This window comes from Neolamprologus brichardi, chromosome 2, assembly GCF_056152115.1.
Source record: "Neolamprologus brichardi isolate AB-2024 chromosome 2, ASM5615211v1, whole genome shotgun sequence".
Classification (NCBI taxonomy): domain Eukaryota; kingdom Metazoa; phylum Chordata; class Actinopteri; order Cichliformes; family Cichlidae; genus Neolamprologus; species Neolamprologus brichardi.
In genome coordinates, this window is record NC_142105.1 from 35,088,887 (window position 1) to 35,106,316 (window position 17,430).

At 38.7% G+C, this 17,430-nt stretch overlaps 1 protein-coding gene across 1 annotated transcript; it reads left to right on the forward strand.

Moving 5' to 3' along the window:
• Positions 1–49: 49 nt before the first annotated feature.
• On the forward strand, positions 50–16,311 carry gpc2 (glypican 2). Its single transcript, XM_006808948.3, has 11 exons — positions 50–575; positions 2,324–2,482; positions 3,524–3,658; positions 7,781–7,956; positions 8,057–8,137; positions 8,581–8,746; positions 9,458–9,588; positions 10,322–10,468; positions 11,287–11,423; positions 12,251–12,423; positions 12,504–16,311. The coding sequence occupies exons 1-11, from the start codon at positions 398–400 to the stop codon at positions 12,779–12,781; spliced, it is 1,761 nt and encodes a 586-aa protein (XP_006809011.2). The 5' UTR covers positions 50–397; the 3' UTR covers positions 12,782–16,311.
• The last annotated feature ends 1,119 nt before the right edge of the window (positions 16,312–17,430 follow it).

Below are 17,430 nucleotides of genomic sequence, written 5' to 3' on the forward strand. Positions count from 1 at the left end.
CCCTCCTTCCGGTATCACCCTGGTTACGTCCCGAGTGTTTGACGCAGTTTGCCTGTCAGATGATGCTGTGGGCCGGGAGCGCCTCTTTCACACTCCCATGTATTTACGTACAACAGCGGGTCTCCCAGGAAGGACAAATTAAATGAACACGGCCGATGGAAACGCAGGCCTGTCTGTGATGTAAAAGCCCGGCCCGGATGTTCATTGCACTTATTGGGGAAAAAACTATGACTCTTTCAAACGACTGACGATTTGGGATCCCGTTACTCCTTACACTTTTGCGTGCATCCAAACCGGCCAGACATTCATTCATTTATAAGCTGCTGCAACCACAGTCTGGCTTTATCCGAACCCTTTACTGGAGTCTGCTTTTTTTTTTCCAAGTCCTGTAGTGAGGATGGATACCAGGGTGTCTTTTCCCAGTCGTCGGCTGCTGGTACTTCTTTGCACGGCTGCTGCCCTTTTAGGGACCCAGAGCCCTTTGGCTGCAGCGGGGAGAAGCTGCTCGGACACCAGGCAGGTGTACTTGGAGAAGGGGTACAGCACAAGCACCGCTCCGCTGACTCAAATTTCTGGTAAGACTGTTCCTATACCGCAAAGCGGGAATAAATTAAAGCATACAGTTCTCGGGACCCACATAGGGCAGTCTGTAATGATATATATATATATATATATATATATATATATATATATATATATATATATATGGAAGGTTTAATTGTAAATTTTAGGGTAGGGTGCAGTTATGTCGCAGCAGAAATGTAGGCACATCAGCATGGGATAAAAATAACATAATGCACATTAAGGTCAGTGTAAACTCACTGCTCCGCACTGCAAGCATCTTTAAGGGAATATTGTAGCAGGAAATGCCCTATAAACACAAACGCAACAAATCTCTGTAGAAAAGTGATAAAGAAGTACAAGGTGGCTCCAAACTCACTAAACGCCCCAGAGAGCCGTTGTAGGATCACCACGGTGAGTTTTTACCCCCCAAGAGAAACAATGCAGTATGGTTTAAAACAAATTACACCCGCCCCCTCCTCCTCTCTGTGCGGTTTAAATTGGATGATTAAGGGGATGAGCAAATTGCCAACACCGGTGCAACAAAGAACCTCGCCCTTAATTAGTCTTTGCCTACTGACTCACTGTTAAATCCCTGCATATACACCCATAGGCTCTGTTCACCGCTGATAATCTTATCTTGAGAATGAGAAGATTGGATGCGGATTACAAACACTTAGATTTTGAATAATTTGAAGTTGGTGATGGGGTAGAACAGAGGAGGAGGGGGTACAGGAAAGTGGATTTTAGATGTTAAATGGTTCAAAATAAAAATGTCTGATCATGTGAGGGTGCAAATGACAGAGTGAAGATGTAGCTTACTTCTTGGAGGTTTAGCTTTGCATGTAAATCAGTGAGCGGATGTGTCTGCTCCTCTCAGACAGACATAGAGCTGCTTTTAAAAGTGATTGTGAATAAAATGTATGTTTGAAGTGTTTTTTCCCCTCCTTTTCTTTCACAGCAATTTAGCTTAGTGTGTGAGGCAACTGCAGAATAGATTTTTTTTTTGGTGTGTGTGTGCATGTGTGTGTGTATGTTGGGCTATCACTGCCTGAGTCTTGGCTCACTGTCCCGTGGGCCAGGGGAGCAGATGGCTGGGAGAGTGAAGGATGAAGGGAGGCAGTTTAGCAATGGAAATAGAGGGATGAGAGAGGGCTAATAGTGAGAGACACAGGGAGAACAAAAGAGGCAGAGAGGAACATCGGCCAGGGTGGAGTTAAGAATCAGACTTTCGGCTCTATTAACAGGCGCAATATTCATGTCGAATGCGATATGATAGAAACAAAGAATTCAAGGCTTTTGCATATTTTGAGTACTCCTGTGTTATCCCCCCATCTCCCCCTCCTGTGTGTGGTTTGCATATATCATTACCTCAGATATATCAAAGACCCAACCTGGGCTGACAATGAAAGACAGATTGAAGTTGAATAATTCATGCATGGAAATTAAATTTTTTCTACCACGGCGTTATCTTTAATAAGATTTCCCCACTGAATGGACTGACAAGTAGAGGAATTGACTTTCAAACTAAAAAAAAAATCTGCTTTGACCTCCATAATGGAAATTGGCCTTGCACTTAATAATACATTTTAGTCATAAAAACAGCACAAAGTGCTTCACAAAACCAAGTGCATATATAAAGTAGAAGCATATAATTACGTATAGTTAAAAAAAACCAAGGGAATCAGATTTCTCACCATAGGTTTAACTGTGGGATCAATCCTTGCTTTCTCTTATGGCCTTTCTTTTATGTTTGTTCTAGGTGAGCACCTGCGGCTCTGTCCTCAGGACTACACTTGCTGCTCCAGTCAGATGGAGGAGACTCTGGCCCAGCAGAGTGAAAGGGACTTCCTCAAAGCAGTTTCAGACAACAGCCAGTTTCTCTTGACCACCTTTACCCAGAGACACCGCAGGTTTGACGGTGAGAGGCTGACACCTTCGTAGTTCTTGTGTTTGTAATGGGAACATTATTTGATTTGAAGCTGATTAAAAGCTAGTTATTACTTTTGATACCATAGTTTGTGAAAAAATGACCCTCCCCAAAATTAAACCAGTGAGTTTTAATTATAAAATGACCTTCCTAATTTAATTCAGATGATACTTCTGCGCTATTAAAATTACAGCTAAATGCTTGAAGCACAGCAAAGCAAATATATTAAAATGCTTGTTACTTATGTAATTTCAGCAACTGTGAGGCATTTTCATACAAGTGGCGACTCACAAGAGACTGATTATAAAACTAGTTACAAATCAAGCAACCAGGGCCAAGCTATCCTGCATTTTAGTCTGTAACATTTTTTTTTCGCTCTAAATAACATTTTCCATAATGCAGCTAAACACCATATTTAACTGGAGAAAATCCCAGTTGAGGCCTCCCATTAAAAATATATAACCTGCTTGTCTAAGCTGAATTAACTATGATTATGCTGCTATGATTTTGCCAGCGTTATACAGACATAGAAGTCTTTATGAAAAAAGGTTTCACTGGAATTGTAAGACTAGTTTATAATGACTTATAAACTATAAACTTGTTTAAAGTTTTTGGAAAACCCAACTATTTTTATAGTGCTCTGTATCTGGGAGATTTTATCAGTCATTGTTTCAAATGCGTCTACAGCTGCAGGTTTGTAGCAGCCACAGTACAGAGCTGAATTTACACTTTCTCCTCCTACCTGCAGTAGACTGCTATCACCCTTCCTCACACTTTTATATAATATATAATGATGAGTCATGTAAAGATGCTTAAGGAGTGGGAGACTGCATATGAGTCTTAAAGATGGATTTTAAATAGAGTACATTTTGTTAAACCCATTTACCAGTGTGCAGGATCTGAGCTGTTAATCTTTCAGGGAGGGGAGGAGGGTGAGGAAGCGCCTACATAGAAACCTGGCCGAGATATTAGAGAAAAAGAGGGTGGGTGACCAGTTTGTAGCTAATCGCTGCTTTTTCTGTCTCTGCACAGAGTTCTTCAAAGAGCTTATAGACCTTTCAGAGAAGTCTATGAACCAGATGTTTACCAAGACCTATGGCCTGCTCTTCACCCAGAACGCACACGTCTTCCAAGAGCTTTTCCTGGAGCTTCGCAGATATTATTCTGGTTGGTTTTAACACTCCTTTGTCCACCTTGACAGTCATAGAGATGATTAATGATTTTGGCAAAGATATGTCAGCTAGGTTGGATCAGAGACATTGTAAAAGCATTCAATTCAGTTCAGATCAATTCAGTTTTATTTATATAGCATTAAATCACAACAACAGTAGCTTTAAATTGCTTTATACTGTAAGGCAAAGATCCTACAATAAAGAAAAAAGAGAAAGCCCCAACAATCATATGACCCCCTATGAGAAAATGCTTTGGTGACAGTGGGAAGGAAAAACTCCCTTTTAACAGGAAGATACCTCCAGCAGAACCAGGCTCAGGGAGGGGCGGGGCCATGTGCTGCGACCGGTTGGGGTAAGGGGAGGAAGACAGGACAGAGATGTGCTGTGGAAGAGATCGAAACATTATGAATCACTAAAAATTAAACGCAGAGAGGTGTATAAACACATGCTGACAAAAAAAAAGCGAGTGAAAAAGGCAACTGAAGAAGAAACACTTAATGCATTGTGTAAATCCCCCAGGAGCATATACTTATTGGAACATAACTAAAGGAGAATTCAGGGTCACCTGATCCAACCCTAACTATATGCTCTATCAAAAATGAAAGTTTTAAGCCTAATCTTAAACGTTTACTCTCATGACTCCAAACTGAAAGCTGGTTCCAAGGAAGAGAGGCATGAACATGCCCATTGAAGGGCATATCCTGGTCAAGAACTACTCAAAGATCCCTCACAGTCTTACTAGAGGTCAAGTTAATGCCATCCAGATTATCTGGTTAGATACCGTATTTGTAATGCTTTTAGGGCCGAGTACAATGGCCTCAGTTTTTATTGAATTTAAAAGTAGAAAATTAGAGGTAATCCAGGTCTTTATTTCTTTAAGACATTCCTACAGTTTAACTAATTAGTGTGTATTATCTGGTTTCATGAATAGATAAAGTTGGGTGTCATCTGCATAGCAGTGAAAATGTATGCTATGCCTTCTGATGATACTTCCTAAGGGAAGCATGTATAATGTAAACAGAATTAGTCCTGGCATAGAACTCTGTGGAACTTCATAATTAACCTTAGTGAATGAAGAGGACTCTCCATTTACATGAGTAAATTGAAATGGTCAAATGGTCAAATCATGGCTTTTTAAGTAACAGTGTAAGGACTGCCAGATTAAAGGCCTGTGGTAAATACCCGATTAATAGAAATAGGTTGATCACATTTAAGATTAATGGTAGGAAAGAAAGAAAAAGAGTCTAAATAAATACCAATGGTACTGAAAGTAGCTGCACATAATGCTACTTCTGTGTGATGGTTATGACAAATTTTTTCTTTAATGGTTAAAATTTTATTTGTGATCCTTGCAACAACAGAGCTCTGTGGTACTCTTTCAGCGCTGAAAGAGAAACCTAGAGTTGTTCTTATTTTCTCTAATCACTAATTAATCACTAATAAATCAGTGATAAAATGTTCTAGCTTGAAAGAGGGTTTTTCATAAAGCGGCAAACTAAGTTTCCAGGATAAATGATTATCTAAATTAGTGAGACATCATTTCCTCTTCAGCTTATGAGTTGTCTGCTTTAAGGTGCACATTTGAGAGTTATAGCAGGTGTCTGTCTTTTTCACAGGAGCTACATTATCCAGAGTTGTATGCAGTAAAGAAGTAAAATAATTAACAAGATAATCGACCTCTGTGGGAGTAGTGTTCTGGTAGCTGCTCTGCTCTGTGTTGGCACAAGGCATAGGAGAAGATGACTGTGGATGAATTATATCCTTTAACCTAGTTACAGTACTTCCATAAATACATTTATTGTGATAAAATTTATATACTACTGCTGTGTAATCCATTGTAAATTTAAATGCTATTAGGAAATAATCAGACAAAAGAGGGTTTGAAGGAAATGCTGATAAATGTTCAGTATAATGCTATATATCAGAAAAAGCTCTAGAGTGGGATTAAGGTGGTGGGTGGGATCTTTTACATTGTGAAAGAAGCCACCTGAGTCTAATAATACATTTAATGCAGTGTTGGGGCTTTTAGTTTTACCATCTACATGGATGTTAAAATCACCCACAATATTTATTTTTATCTGAGCTGAGCACTAAATCAGATAAAAAGTCTGAGAATTCAGACAGAAATTATAAATGATAACAAATATGACTGGTTTATGAGTTTTCCAGCAAGGGTGGGCAAGGTGAAGCATCAGGCTTTGAAATGAATTAAAACTCTGTCTGAGTCTTTGGTTGATTAACAAGCTGGAATGGAAGATTGCTGCCATTCATTACAAGTATCATTATTGCTAAAGGAGTCTGTGGAGTAACTAAACATCTGGGAGCAGGAAAGTGCAGAAGGGACAGGTGAAAATGCCATGCTACTAGCTAGCTGGCTACAAGTTGAGCCAGCAAATCCCTAAAGAGACAGTGAATACTGTGAATATAATTAGTGAGTGAATCAACAGAGAGTGTGCTTTGGATAAAGCATGTGAAGATTACTCTATGAAAAAAGTTGTTACGTATATGTTTTTAATTAAATTGACAGAAAAACAACAGGAACAGGAAGTGATACATAATCAAAGAGAGAGCCAACTAAGAGAAGAAGAATACCACAAATCAGCAAACTTTGTACATGGTTTTTAGCAAGTTCTACACATGCAGTTTAAAATTAAATTCAGATAATCCTTGAAAATAACTTCCCTAATAAGTGCACAGTAAGTGACCAAGTGCACAGGGTTGTCAGGCTTGCTGCTGAGTGGACTTTGGTTGGCTCTGCCATATAAAAGAAGGAGATTAGGGATGTAATGATGGTTTACTGATCCAAAACACAAATGGCAATCACTAGCTTCCAATCCAAACAACATGGAGGGAAAAATCCACGTTCTATTCCACAGTGTTAAAACAGTAATTTAAGTAACCCGCCTGGCTTATGTATTCTACAGTGGGCTCCAGTACCACCACGAGGAAAGAATGACTGCAGGGAAATGTTTAAAAAGACTGATCTCTGTTTAAAGAAGTACAATAATTCCTTCCGACACTGACATTTATGTATAGTTCAGACAGTCCACGTCCATGTTGTGGTAAATCAGCAGTTATAGACAGCAATAAAAAAAGCATCATTGTCTTTTGAGGGGAACCAACATGCCAGGAAAAACTGGAGGAAAAAAAGGAGAGAGAGAATTGGATTCCCACAGATGCCAGACCATTTCTATTTTTGTTCCGGATCGTTCTGTTTTTGGCTTCACAGCCGCTCACTGACTCCTCCATCTGCAGGCTGCTAAGTCAGCCTGTCCTTCTCTGCCAAACAGCATGTATGGCTAATTTAAGGCAGTATAGTAGACTACAGATTGGAGATTCACATGCTCATTCTGTAGAAACACTCAAGCAGACAAAACATTATGGATACTATTATGTTCTAAAGCAGAAAACATTTAGTGTTCGAATTTATGTTATCATTAAAAAAAATGTGTTCATTTATCAACTGGATTAAGTTTTATTAAATTTTATAAATTGTATATAGTTTTATAAAGTTTTTTGATTACAATATTTTTAACCAAAGTGAGACATACAACTTCGCTAGAGTGTTATTTAAAGAAGCAAGGACAGAGTTTGCTCTAAAATCTCCATCTTTTCCCCAAAACTGTTGTTTCTCAAATACATCAAAAATTATTAAGTGAGATATTTAAAGCAATGTCAATCAGACTTCTCCATAGCTTGTACTGTGTGTTTAGCCAAGGAGAAAAACACTTTAGTAAAACAATCAGGTATTTATAAAAGTATTTTTCTGTACTTTCCTTCAAAAACCTTGGAATTTTAATGCACACACTTCAGCAGTTAGTCATTTGGATGCTGAATGCAAAGTAAACAGGGCATATAAATATTGAGAATGGTTTCTTTGTCCTTCTAGCTGTTCAAATATGGCCGCACTTACCAAACTAATTTATCTGATGGTTTTTATAGCTTAACATAGCTTTTATTGGAAGAAGATGAGAGAAATCTGTCTTTAAATACTCTCCAATAGCATTGTCGTGGTGAGATCCATTCTAACTGCTGTGACTCTTTTTCGAAGCATTTATCAGATAAGAAAACAAAAACATATTCTTATATAGTATAACTGTTACTCTATTGTTCACAGGGGGAAGTGTGAGTCTGGCAGAGGTTCTGTCAGATTTCTGGTCCAGACTTGTGGAGCGGGTCTTCTCTCTGGTAAACCCCCAGTATCAGTTCAGTGAGGACTACCTAGAGTGTGTCAGCAAGCACGCCGAACAGCTGCAACCATTTGGGGATGTCCCTCGCAAACTTCGTGTACAAGTGTGTCTATAGTAAAATCTACAGAGCTCATATATACTGTACTTATATAGCAGGATGGCAAAGGGGGACCCTAATCTGTTATCTTTGGTTTGACATTCAGGTGTCGAGGGCTTTCATAGCAGCCAGAGCGTTATCTCAAGGGCTTGCTACTGGTCGGGACATTGTCAACAAAGCAACAAAGGTGAGTGGCTCTTATTCAGCATCTCTTCATGCTTATCTTGAGTGGAATATTTAATACCAAGGTGGCATTGATGATATTCTGCTGTCTAAAGCATACTGGCAAGCAATTATATCCTTTCATTATGTTCTTGTTTAAACGGCTAGTCACTCAAAAACACAATAGTTAGTCTAGACTTTATAGAGTAATCCTGTTTATTAGATTATCAGACATTTAATCTAAACTTTGACGCAAAAACAAAATCATCTTGTTACCAGCAGGAAGTGAATCATTATCCAGACAAGTCCACACTAAACTGCTGGCCCTGTAGTGTGAACTGGTAACTGAGTAAATTAGTTTTTCTAAACATAACTTTTGGAATTGCAAATATGTAAAACCCCTTTGTTAAGTAATGGTCATTGTGTGTTTATGTATTTAATCCGTTTTATTCTGTCCTTTGCTTTCAGTTAACTGCAGATTCAGAGTGTGTGCGTGGCCTGATGCGTCAGTGGTACTGCCCACTGTGTCGAGGTATGCCCTCCGTGCGCCCCTGCCGCTCATTGTGCCTTAACGTGATGAAGGGCTGCTTAGCCAATCAGGCTGACCTGGACACCGAATGGAACAATTTCATTGGTGGGTGATGGAATATCTTTATATGTGATTTCATAGGTAGTGGATGGCACATTTTAAAAAGCTAAAGCTTTTGAAGAACCTGAGTTTCAGCATCATTTTTAGATCTTTAAGCATAGGAGAGTCAGTGTCTAAGCACTTTGAATTGTTCTCATCATAATTAAACCAGACATCCCAAAAAGTAGCATCCTTTTTTTGTGCCCCTGTCACTCATTTACTTTCACGTCCTTTTCCCTAATGAGTTCCTCCTCCATTAATCATTCATGCCTCTCTGCTCCTTCACAATTGATCTGTCTTCCTGTGTTTCCTTTCTCCTTTCATCAAACCCATACATTCCCTCTATTTTTTCTTTTCATCTGGAGTGCTTCCTCTTACCTTTCATCGCTCCATCCATGCCTGCTGAACTCAAAACCATTTTACCCTCATGCAGCCTTTTGTCTGACCACCATTCTCCTCTCTTTTTCACGCTTCTCTTTATATTGTGACAGCTTGCTTCTTTATCTTACTGAACACCCCTTAAAGAGATGTAAATCACACTCTTTTAGCTGGTTGGCCAGGGGGGAGATTCCAGACACAGGGAACCACTGTCTTGACATTCATCAGGCTCTACAGAAGCCCACCTACACAGTTTTTTTTCTTCTTCTGTATATTACCTGAAAGTGAGAACTAAAGTCAAAGCAAACTTTATCACTCTACCATCTCTATGTTTTTCAGATGCTCTGTACCAGGTTTCAGAGAAGCTGGAGGGGCCTTTCAACATGGAGCTTGCAGCCGACTCTATCTCTGTAAAAGTGTCAGAGGCCATTATGCACATGCAGGAAAACAGTGTCAGCATCTCCAGCAAAGTAAGAAAGCACAGCAGATGATCAGTACATAAAAATGAAAACCAAATGAGTATTGTTATATTTTTTTATTGCTTTCCGAGAGTTTGGCAATTGTGAATCAATCGAGTGAAATGTTAACTGAACCTTTGAGAGGACATGCAAATGATCTTCTTCGATATTCAAGCAAAAGCTGTAATCTTAATTATTGTTTAATTTCATTTTTAATCTTTCTAATGAGACAGCATGCAGTAAAGATGCGAACATGATAGCCTCGGAGTATGATTAAAACATGGCAGACATCCCAGGAGTGAATCCACCAGAGAGACACCCACGTCTTGTTAGAAACAGAAAAGCTCCTGGTTTGTGTTGGTAGTGCTTTAAGGAACAGACAGCTCTCTGCTTTACAATCCAGCTTTGTGCAACTGCACTCTAACAGAGCGTGACTGTTGAGGTTAGGGGGAGCTTTTTCAACATTGTTCAGTTGCAACATTTTTGTCTGTAGACGTCATTGACTCTTTTCCCCAGAAATCAAAGGTCCCTGGTGTTTTTTTTAAGCTTTAATTCAAAACTTAAATCAAAGCTACCTTTTTTCTCTTAGAAGAAAGCACTGAGCCTTTTGCACTTATTCTTTAGGTGTTGTTAGAAGAAATTCTAAGAAATCACATATTAGTTTGAGAATATACAGTTTTCTTGACACAGCATAGAAGAATCTTTTTAATTTTAATCTTAAAAATGCTGTTGCTGTGTACCTCAGGTGTTCCAAGGCTGTGGAAACCCCAGGCCAGCTCCAGCAAGGTCCAAACGCTCACCCAAAGAGTCCGGGGGCAACAGGAGGCCTTTCCGCACCTACACTCCTGAAGAGAAACCCACCACTGCTGCAGGCACCAACCTGGATCGATTGGTAAGGAGCAAACAGCACGGTGACGCGGTACCAGTAGGAATTCTTAATCTTGGGTTGCACTTGTCAATAAAGGTAAAAAAAAAAAAAGAAAAGAAAAGAAAAAAAATCAGCTAAGGCCTAAAATTATTGTATTTCTGCTGTATTTGCCATTTGGTGCTTGCTAAGTACCATCCATTGGCCGTTTAGTGCTTTTTCACTAAGAGAAACAAAGTGCTTACATTGAAACCAGATAAAACCCTTTGAAGTGGTTCGAGATGCTGATGAGTGACTGTTTTTGGTGGGTTCATGATAAGTGCCACTTTTCACATGTTACAGTGAGCAAATTGGCACATTGTTGATACAGAAATAGATACTACTTGTTTTAATGGTGCACAATTTACCCTTTTGTGTTGAGCTTTCTTTAAATATATCAGGAAAAAACTGTAAGAATGTCGCACATGTTTGCTCTGCACATGAATCTGATTCAGATCAAGAGGGAAAAAAAGGGGAAAAAAACCCCAAAACACTAAAATAAGTCAGAGCGACTAATAACAGAGAGTCCTGTGGTTAGAGCCCAGACAGAATTTCTTTGAATAGTGTGGTCTTGCAAGATATAAATGCCTAAATAAAAAGAGCTTAAGATCAGAGCACAGACGAAGGGGGTATTAGATATTTATATCTGTTTATAAGACTGAAAAGAAATGTTGTTTAAGAGCTGACCCAGAAGCAAAGCTGTATTAGGTTTTTACCTTTACCCAGCATCAGCCCTGCAGCTTTCATACAAAGATACTTTAAAACCATGTCTGAGTCATAGCCAGTTTCCTTCCACCTCCACACAGGTTACCGAGCTGAAAGAGCGTCTGCGGCCCATGCGGGGCTTCTGGGTGTCCCTCCCACACACCATCTGCAACGATGAGAAGATGGCTGCTGACGTCACTAATGAGGACCGCTGCTGGAATGGGCAGACCCGGGGGAGGTGAGCGAGATCAGAGCAAAAGGCTGCTGAGGGGAGGGTCTGTACAGGCGGAGGAGGAGGAGTGAGTGAGTGATGGTGCAGAGGTGGAAGGATGCAACAGATGGAACTGAGTTTATTTAATTATGCCACCGCCACTCACCCACATGTTCTCTACCTGGGTCTGCTTGTTCTGTGTACATACCAATGAATCAAGCTCATTTGAGAAGAAACACTAGTGAGTGTGTTACACAGAAAGAGGGGAACTGATTGTCCACCGTCATCAGTCAGCATTTTATATAAAAGCACATCCATCTTCAGTCACAAACCAGATGTGCTGGCTGTGCTATAATTATCTTGTATTATCACATATACAATAAGTGATAATAACTGTGAAATGTCCTTTGGGCATTCCAGATTGTAACTTTAAAAATATATATGGTGCAGCTAACTGTCTTGTAAGCAAAAAGTAATACATGCATTATTAAAAATTCAATAAAGCTTGACATAAAACAAACCAATAGCTGCTGAAACATTGTGCTCTGTATCGAAAATGTCAGCCCAGTGGTCCAGGCAGCCACATGAAACCAGAGTCAGTGGGATTAATCCTCTGGGGACTGTTAGTGTCTGTACAAAATGTCACAGCAATCCATCAGATGATGACTGCTGAGATGTTTCTGTCTGGACTAAAGCAAAGGGACTGATTGGCCATAACCATCTCTAGAGCCTAGCCATTAAAGATTTAATTACAAAGGGTATCACTGCACATAAACCTTTAGTGTTCTTAAAAAAATTAAATAGCAGAGAATAAGCTACTATGTATTTGAATGCCTCTTTGTGCGTATGCTCAGGTACCTGCCAGATGTGACAGGTGACGGTTTGGTGAGCCAGATCAATAACCCTGAGGTGGAAGTGGATATTGCACGTCCAGATGTGAGGACCAGGCAGCTGATCATGGAGCTGAGGGTGGTGACCAATAAACTGAGGCATGCTATGAGTGGACAGGACATGGACTTCATGGACAGTGAGTGTTCCTAAAATTTAGACTTGATATTTTTATATCTGCTCCATATATCAGATGAAAATGTGCTTTTCCTGTTTCAGGTGAGGAAGGCAGTGGCTCAGGAGGTGGAGATCATGGCGAAAGGTACAATCATGACTGGCCAGGTTATGGGCCTTACTCTCCGCCCTACACCAAACCCTCAAATAACCCCGCCTCCAACCCTGCAAAGCCGCCTCGAGGCCGAGACAGAAACGGGTCCAAGTGGAACAGAAACAACGGGCAGGGACGGGTTCGATCGGCAGCTGGTCTGCTCTCTTTCTCCCCATTTTCTTTGTTGCCTCTGCCTTTTGTGGTCACTGCTGCCACCATGTGGAGATAGCTGGATATTAAAGTGTGGAAGTGAGGGGAAAATTTCTGTCATGCTGGAGTCTAAAGCACATTATTAAGAAAATAATTGCCATTCCATTCGGTTACACCAGCATTAAAACAACAGTAAAAACAGGCTAATTTAGCAATAATCAAAGACCTGTTTACAGCACTAAATAAACACTGAATATTTTTCCTACTCCCCAAGCAACTAATGAGACATAAAACACACTGATAATTAAAAACACAACTTAAAAATATCATCTTTTATTTTTTTAGTGTCATGTTTGACTGATTGGCTTTAGATGCTGAACGATGTGCAGTGCTGGGAGTCTTAAGGGGAACAAAGGAATAAACTTTTTAACATCAAATGAATTGGCAGGATGTGTGGGTGATGGCGGTGACCACTTGGTGGTCTGTGAGGTAGAGATTAGCCGTGCCCATAATTACTATGTAGTTTCAGTGAGCAGCTGATTTAACGTACATTTGTTTGCTGCTTCTCTCTTTAAATTAAGTTTCAGTACATTGGAGTTCATTTTAGCTGTGGTTCATTTAATTAATTTTTCTATCTTTTTAAAGCAGTAAGATAAAGTGTTTTAAATTAAAGCTCCATACTTTGGCTTGGAAACATTTGAAAAAGGCAAAAGTGTGACTCTTGAAACCAAACAATGGGCTGATTTTGAATGTAAAAGCTCAAACCAAGTTGGGTTGCTTATATCAGTGTAATATATTGCTGTTTTTAATTTATTTGTAATATCATATTTTGTTTTATTATTATTTCAAGACAATGGCTGTGTGTTTTCTTCTAATGTAAGTTTGTCTTTCAAGTTCTCTGGTGGTGAAAAAAGGGAAAAATCAAGTTGTATTAATAATACTTTTTTGTAAACCAGTCATTTTAAAATATTATCATATACATTAGAACACTTATTATCAGCTGTAGTTGTTTTCTGGCTTCTTTACTTCTAAACAGAGAGGGGTAAAGAGCATCATGTGTGAGTGTGTGCGTATGTGTGCGTTTGTGTGATCGTTTTATAATGTTTGTTATATGTGCCGGTCTTGTTGAGAGGATGCTGGGACCTTTTTTAATAGTATGCTTTTGTACTTATTTTTCCTAAAAGCAACAAAAGTTGTTGAAAACAGTCGGTGAGCACACTACATATTGTAACGTTGGACTGAATGGTTTCAGAGAGAAAAATGATGTCAGAACTTAGATGATGGTTCTTAATTTTCATGTGCTGTTTTAATGAAGATAAAATCAAAGAACTTTCAAGACAAAGCTTGTGAGGAGTTGTCATCAGGAAAGAGGAGAAGAAAAGATTAGTTTAACATTCTGGGAAGTGTGCTTAGCTTGCAAAGTGTAAAATGATGAGATTAAGATTTAGAAAACAACAAAAAGACAGATTCAGCAGCTGATTAGTTTAAAACAAAGTAACTAGCTTGGATGAGAAAATCTATATACAAGGAATAGTTGAATTTGCAAATTAACGTATTTTAACTTCAGATCTGCTAATAAAAATGCAATCTTTGCCACGAAATAGACCAACACACACTTACCAGCCACTTCATAAAGTATATCAGTTCAGTTGTTGATGTATATCTGCCTAGCTAGTCACGCCAGTTATGTAGACATGTTAAAGATGACCTGGTTAATTTTCACCAGCAGCAGACTGGGTAAGAATTAGTGTTTTAAGTGACTTTGAACATGGTATGGTTATGTATGTCAGATGGGCTGGTCTGAGTATTTCAGAAACTGCTGATTCACTGGGATTTTCCCCACACAACCATCTCTAGGGTTTACAGAGAATGGTTTGGCAAAGGGAAAATATGCAGTGAGTGGCAGTTCCCTGGGACAAAATACGTTTTTGATGGCCTGAGGTCAGAGGAGAATGACCAGATGCATTCAATCTTGAATCAGATAGTCTATAGTAGCAGAAGACCACACTGAGTGCCACTCCTCTCAGCTAAAAATGGGGAACTGAAACTATGATTCATGTGGACTGACCAAAATTGGATAATAGAAAGATTGCCTGGTCTGATGATCAGATGAAGATGGTTTGGTCAGAATTTGGTGAAAACAAGAACATAGAGCACCTTTGGGATGTGGTGGAACAGCATCATGGGTGTGCAGCTGACTAATCTGCAGCAACGGTGTGATGCTGTATTAAGAATTTATCCAAAACATTCCTTAAACTATGTTGCAAAGAATTAAGGTAGTTCTCAAGGTCTTCTGAAGTTGTAACCTATGAAGTGGCCAGTGAGTGTATAACCTCAGTATCAATTTTTACACTTTACTTTTCAGCATCTTTAAAGTAACATTTTCTTAAACATTATTCAGTGTTGCATTTTAATTTGTGTTTTGTAAAGTGAAAGTTGACAGTGTTTCTCACTTTCTAGCTTTTATGCTGAGCTGCTTGCTTTAGGTCCACCTTAAAAAAAGCAAATAAGCACAGTTTCCAAAATGCTCAACTATTTCCAGGAGATGATGAAAGTGACTGAATAGAACAGCTGGGGAGACAAGAGAATATAAGAGAATGTATAGATGCTGCAAAAGGACACTTAAGTTGAAGAGAAATTGTAAAATTCCATTTGCTTGTAACAGAATTAAATCTACTGAGGTGGAAATATGCCTGTAAAATAGAAATATGATCTAAAGAAGGATTTCCTTTCATAACATATCCATTTTTACACCAATTACCAACTGTTTCCAACTGCTTTGAAAATGCTCAGTGGGTAACAGGAACTGTGTAATGCTAACATATTAGTATGGACCAAATTCTCTGAGGACTGTTTCCAGCACTTTGTTGAACAAAACGCAAACAAAATGCCAGCATGTGAAGGTGGATATGTTAATTTGAAATGAAAGCCTTCAACAACAGTAGGAACCGTGGCTAAGACTTCACCACACACAGCATTATATTGCACAAAGAAAATGACAAAGTGTTTCACAGTATTTTAAAAGCAACAGTGTTTTAATCGTGTGCTTTCAGTGCTCAGCAGTCAGACATGTCTGTGATGGCTGCAATATTTCCATTCAATTTTAGGAAAGTTGTTTTTGAGTCCGAACTCGCATCCATTTCTGCAACTCACATTCCTTCATGGTGAAAGTATAGCACAACTTTTTTTTTTTCATGTTGTTGTGACAGTTTTTTGGTATCAAACAAGTGACATTTTTTGCTTCATTAAAAAACTGAAGAAAAAGATGTTGATTCTTTAATTTTTTCAAGGTAATTATATTTAATAACAGCCAAAATACAAAAACTAAACAACACTTGCTTTAGTTACAGAATATTTCCATGTTCAGGCTTAGATCATACGCACAAGTCACCAGCTCAACAAAAATAACTACAGATGAACAAAGAAGACATAAGACTGCAGAGAACAAGCACGTGATCCAAAGTGGACTACGAAAAAACAAATCCAAAACAAGAAACAAAGTCACTGAGGTAAATATGAAGACAAGAACAGATACAGGAAGGTAAACTGACAGGCAAACAAGAAGTAGAAGAGGACAGACTGACAACTGACAAATGGAAAGAGAACTACATCATTTAATAATACTAATGCAAATGTTTACTTCTGTCTCAGCTCCTATAAATACATGGTAGAGACCTTTCCTATTTCTCTGATTTGTGCCTCATTGTCTCCTCTATCCTCCTGCTGCGATCTGGAAATCAGTATCAGTTTACCATAGTAAAGGATATCTCACTTCCTAAACTGCATCTGGAGGGCACAGAAGAGAAAAAAGCTTTTTTTCTTTGCATGTGACCTTCACCACTCCTCTTTGAAAGATTAGGTAGCATCTTTTCTTTCTGTGTGATAGGGCAAATCTTACCTTAGTGAAACACAAGAAAACAAACTGGATTAAGTATGAACAGACAAAGATTAGCAGCTAGTGCGATGGTTTACAGTTTATGCTGTGAAGTTTAATTTAAAGCCTGAAATTGCCATTTAATTTAAAAGAGGACAAAATGAAACACAGAAGCAAAACACTGAAGTGCAGGAGCTACAATTGAGAGCGCACAGGTGTGTCATTTATGGGAGCTGAATATCCAAACAGGCTTGTCCTCTTTATCCATTTTTTTCAGTTATTTAAGATGATCAGATTTTCTGCCCTTCACTGTTTTGTGTGTGATTAAAAAAAGGAGTATGTTTATAAGGTTTGACTGTGATTGCTATGCATTTTGTGAACATCTGCAAATTACTGTGCATATGACTACACGTAATATAAAATTCTTCCATGCTGATTATGACAATTTAACAGAATGAAAAATGAACACTGCCACAAAATATGTAAACTTGCAAATGCATGAAAAAAGGACCACTCTTAATTAATTAGCTGGGCATTCAAAAACATTGTATCTTCCTTCTACTGGCTAGAAATAAAAAAATGTTTGGTAGTCTCTCCTTTTTTTGTTATGTAGCCAAGATGCTGAGCATTGAGGTGAGACATAATCAACTTTCCACACCATGTTGGTAAGTGCACTTGCACACATACAACAGAAAGTGTTGTCTGGAGTCGGGAAATAAACAATGGAAAAAGAGGGAGACATTAATGAAACAGGGAAAATGCTGGAAAAGTGTAAACATTCAAATAAATTGGGTGACAAAACACAAACAAAAACCAAAACAATAAAAAATTAATCCTAACACATCATAAAATTA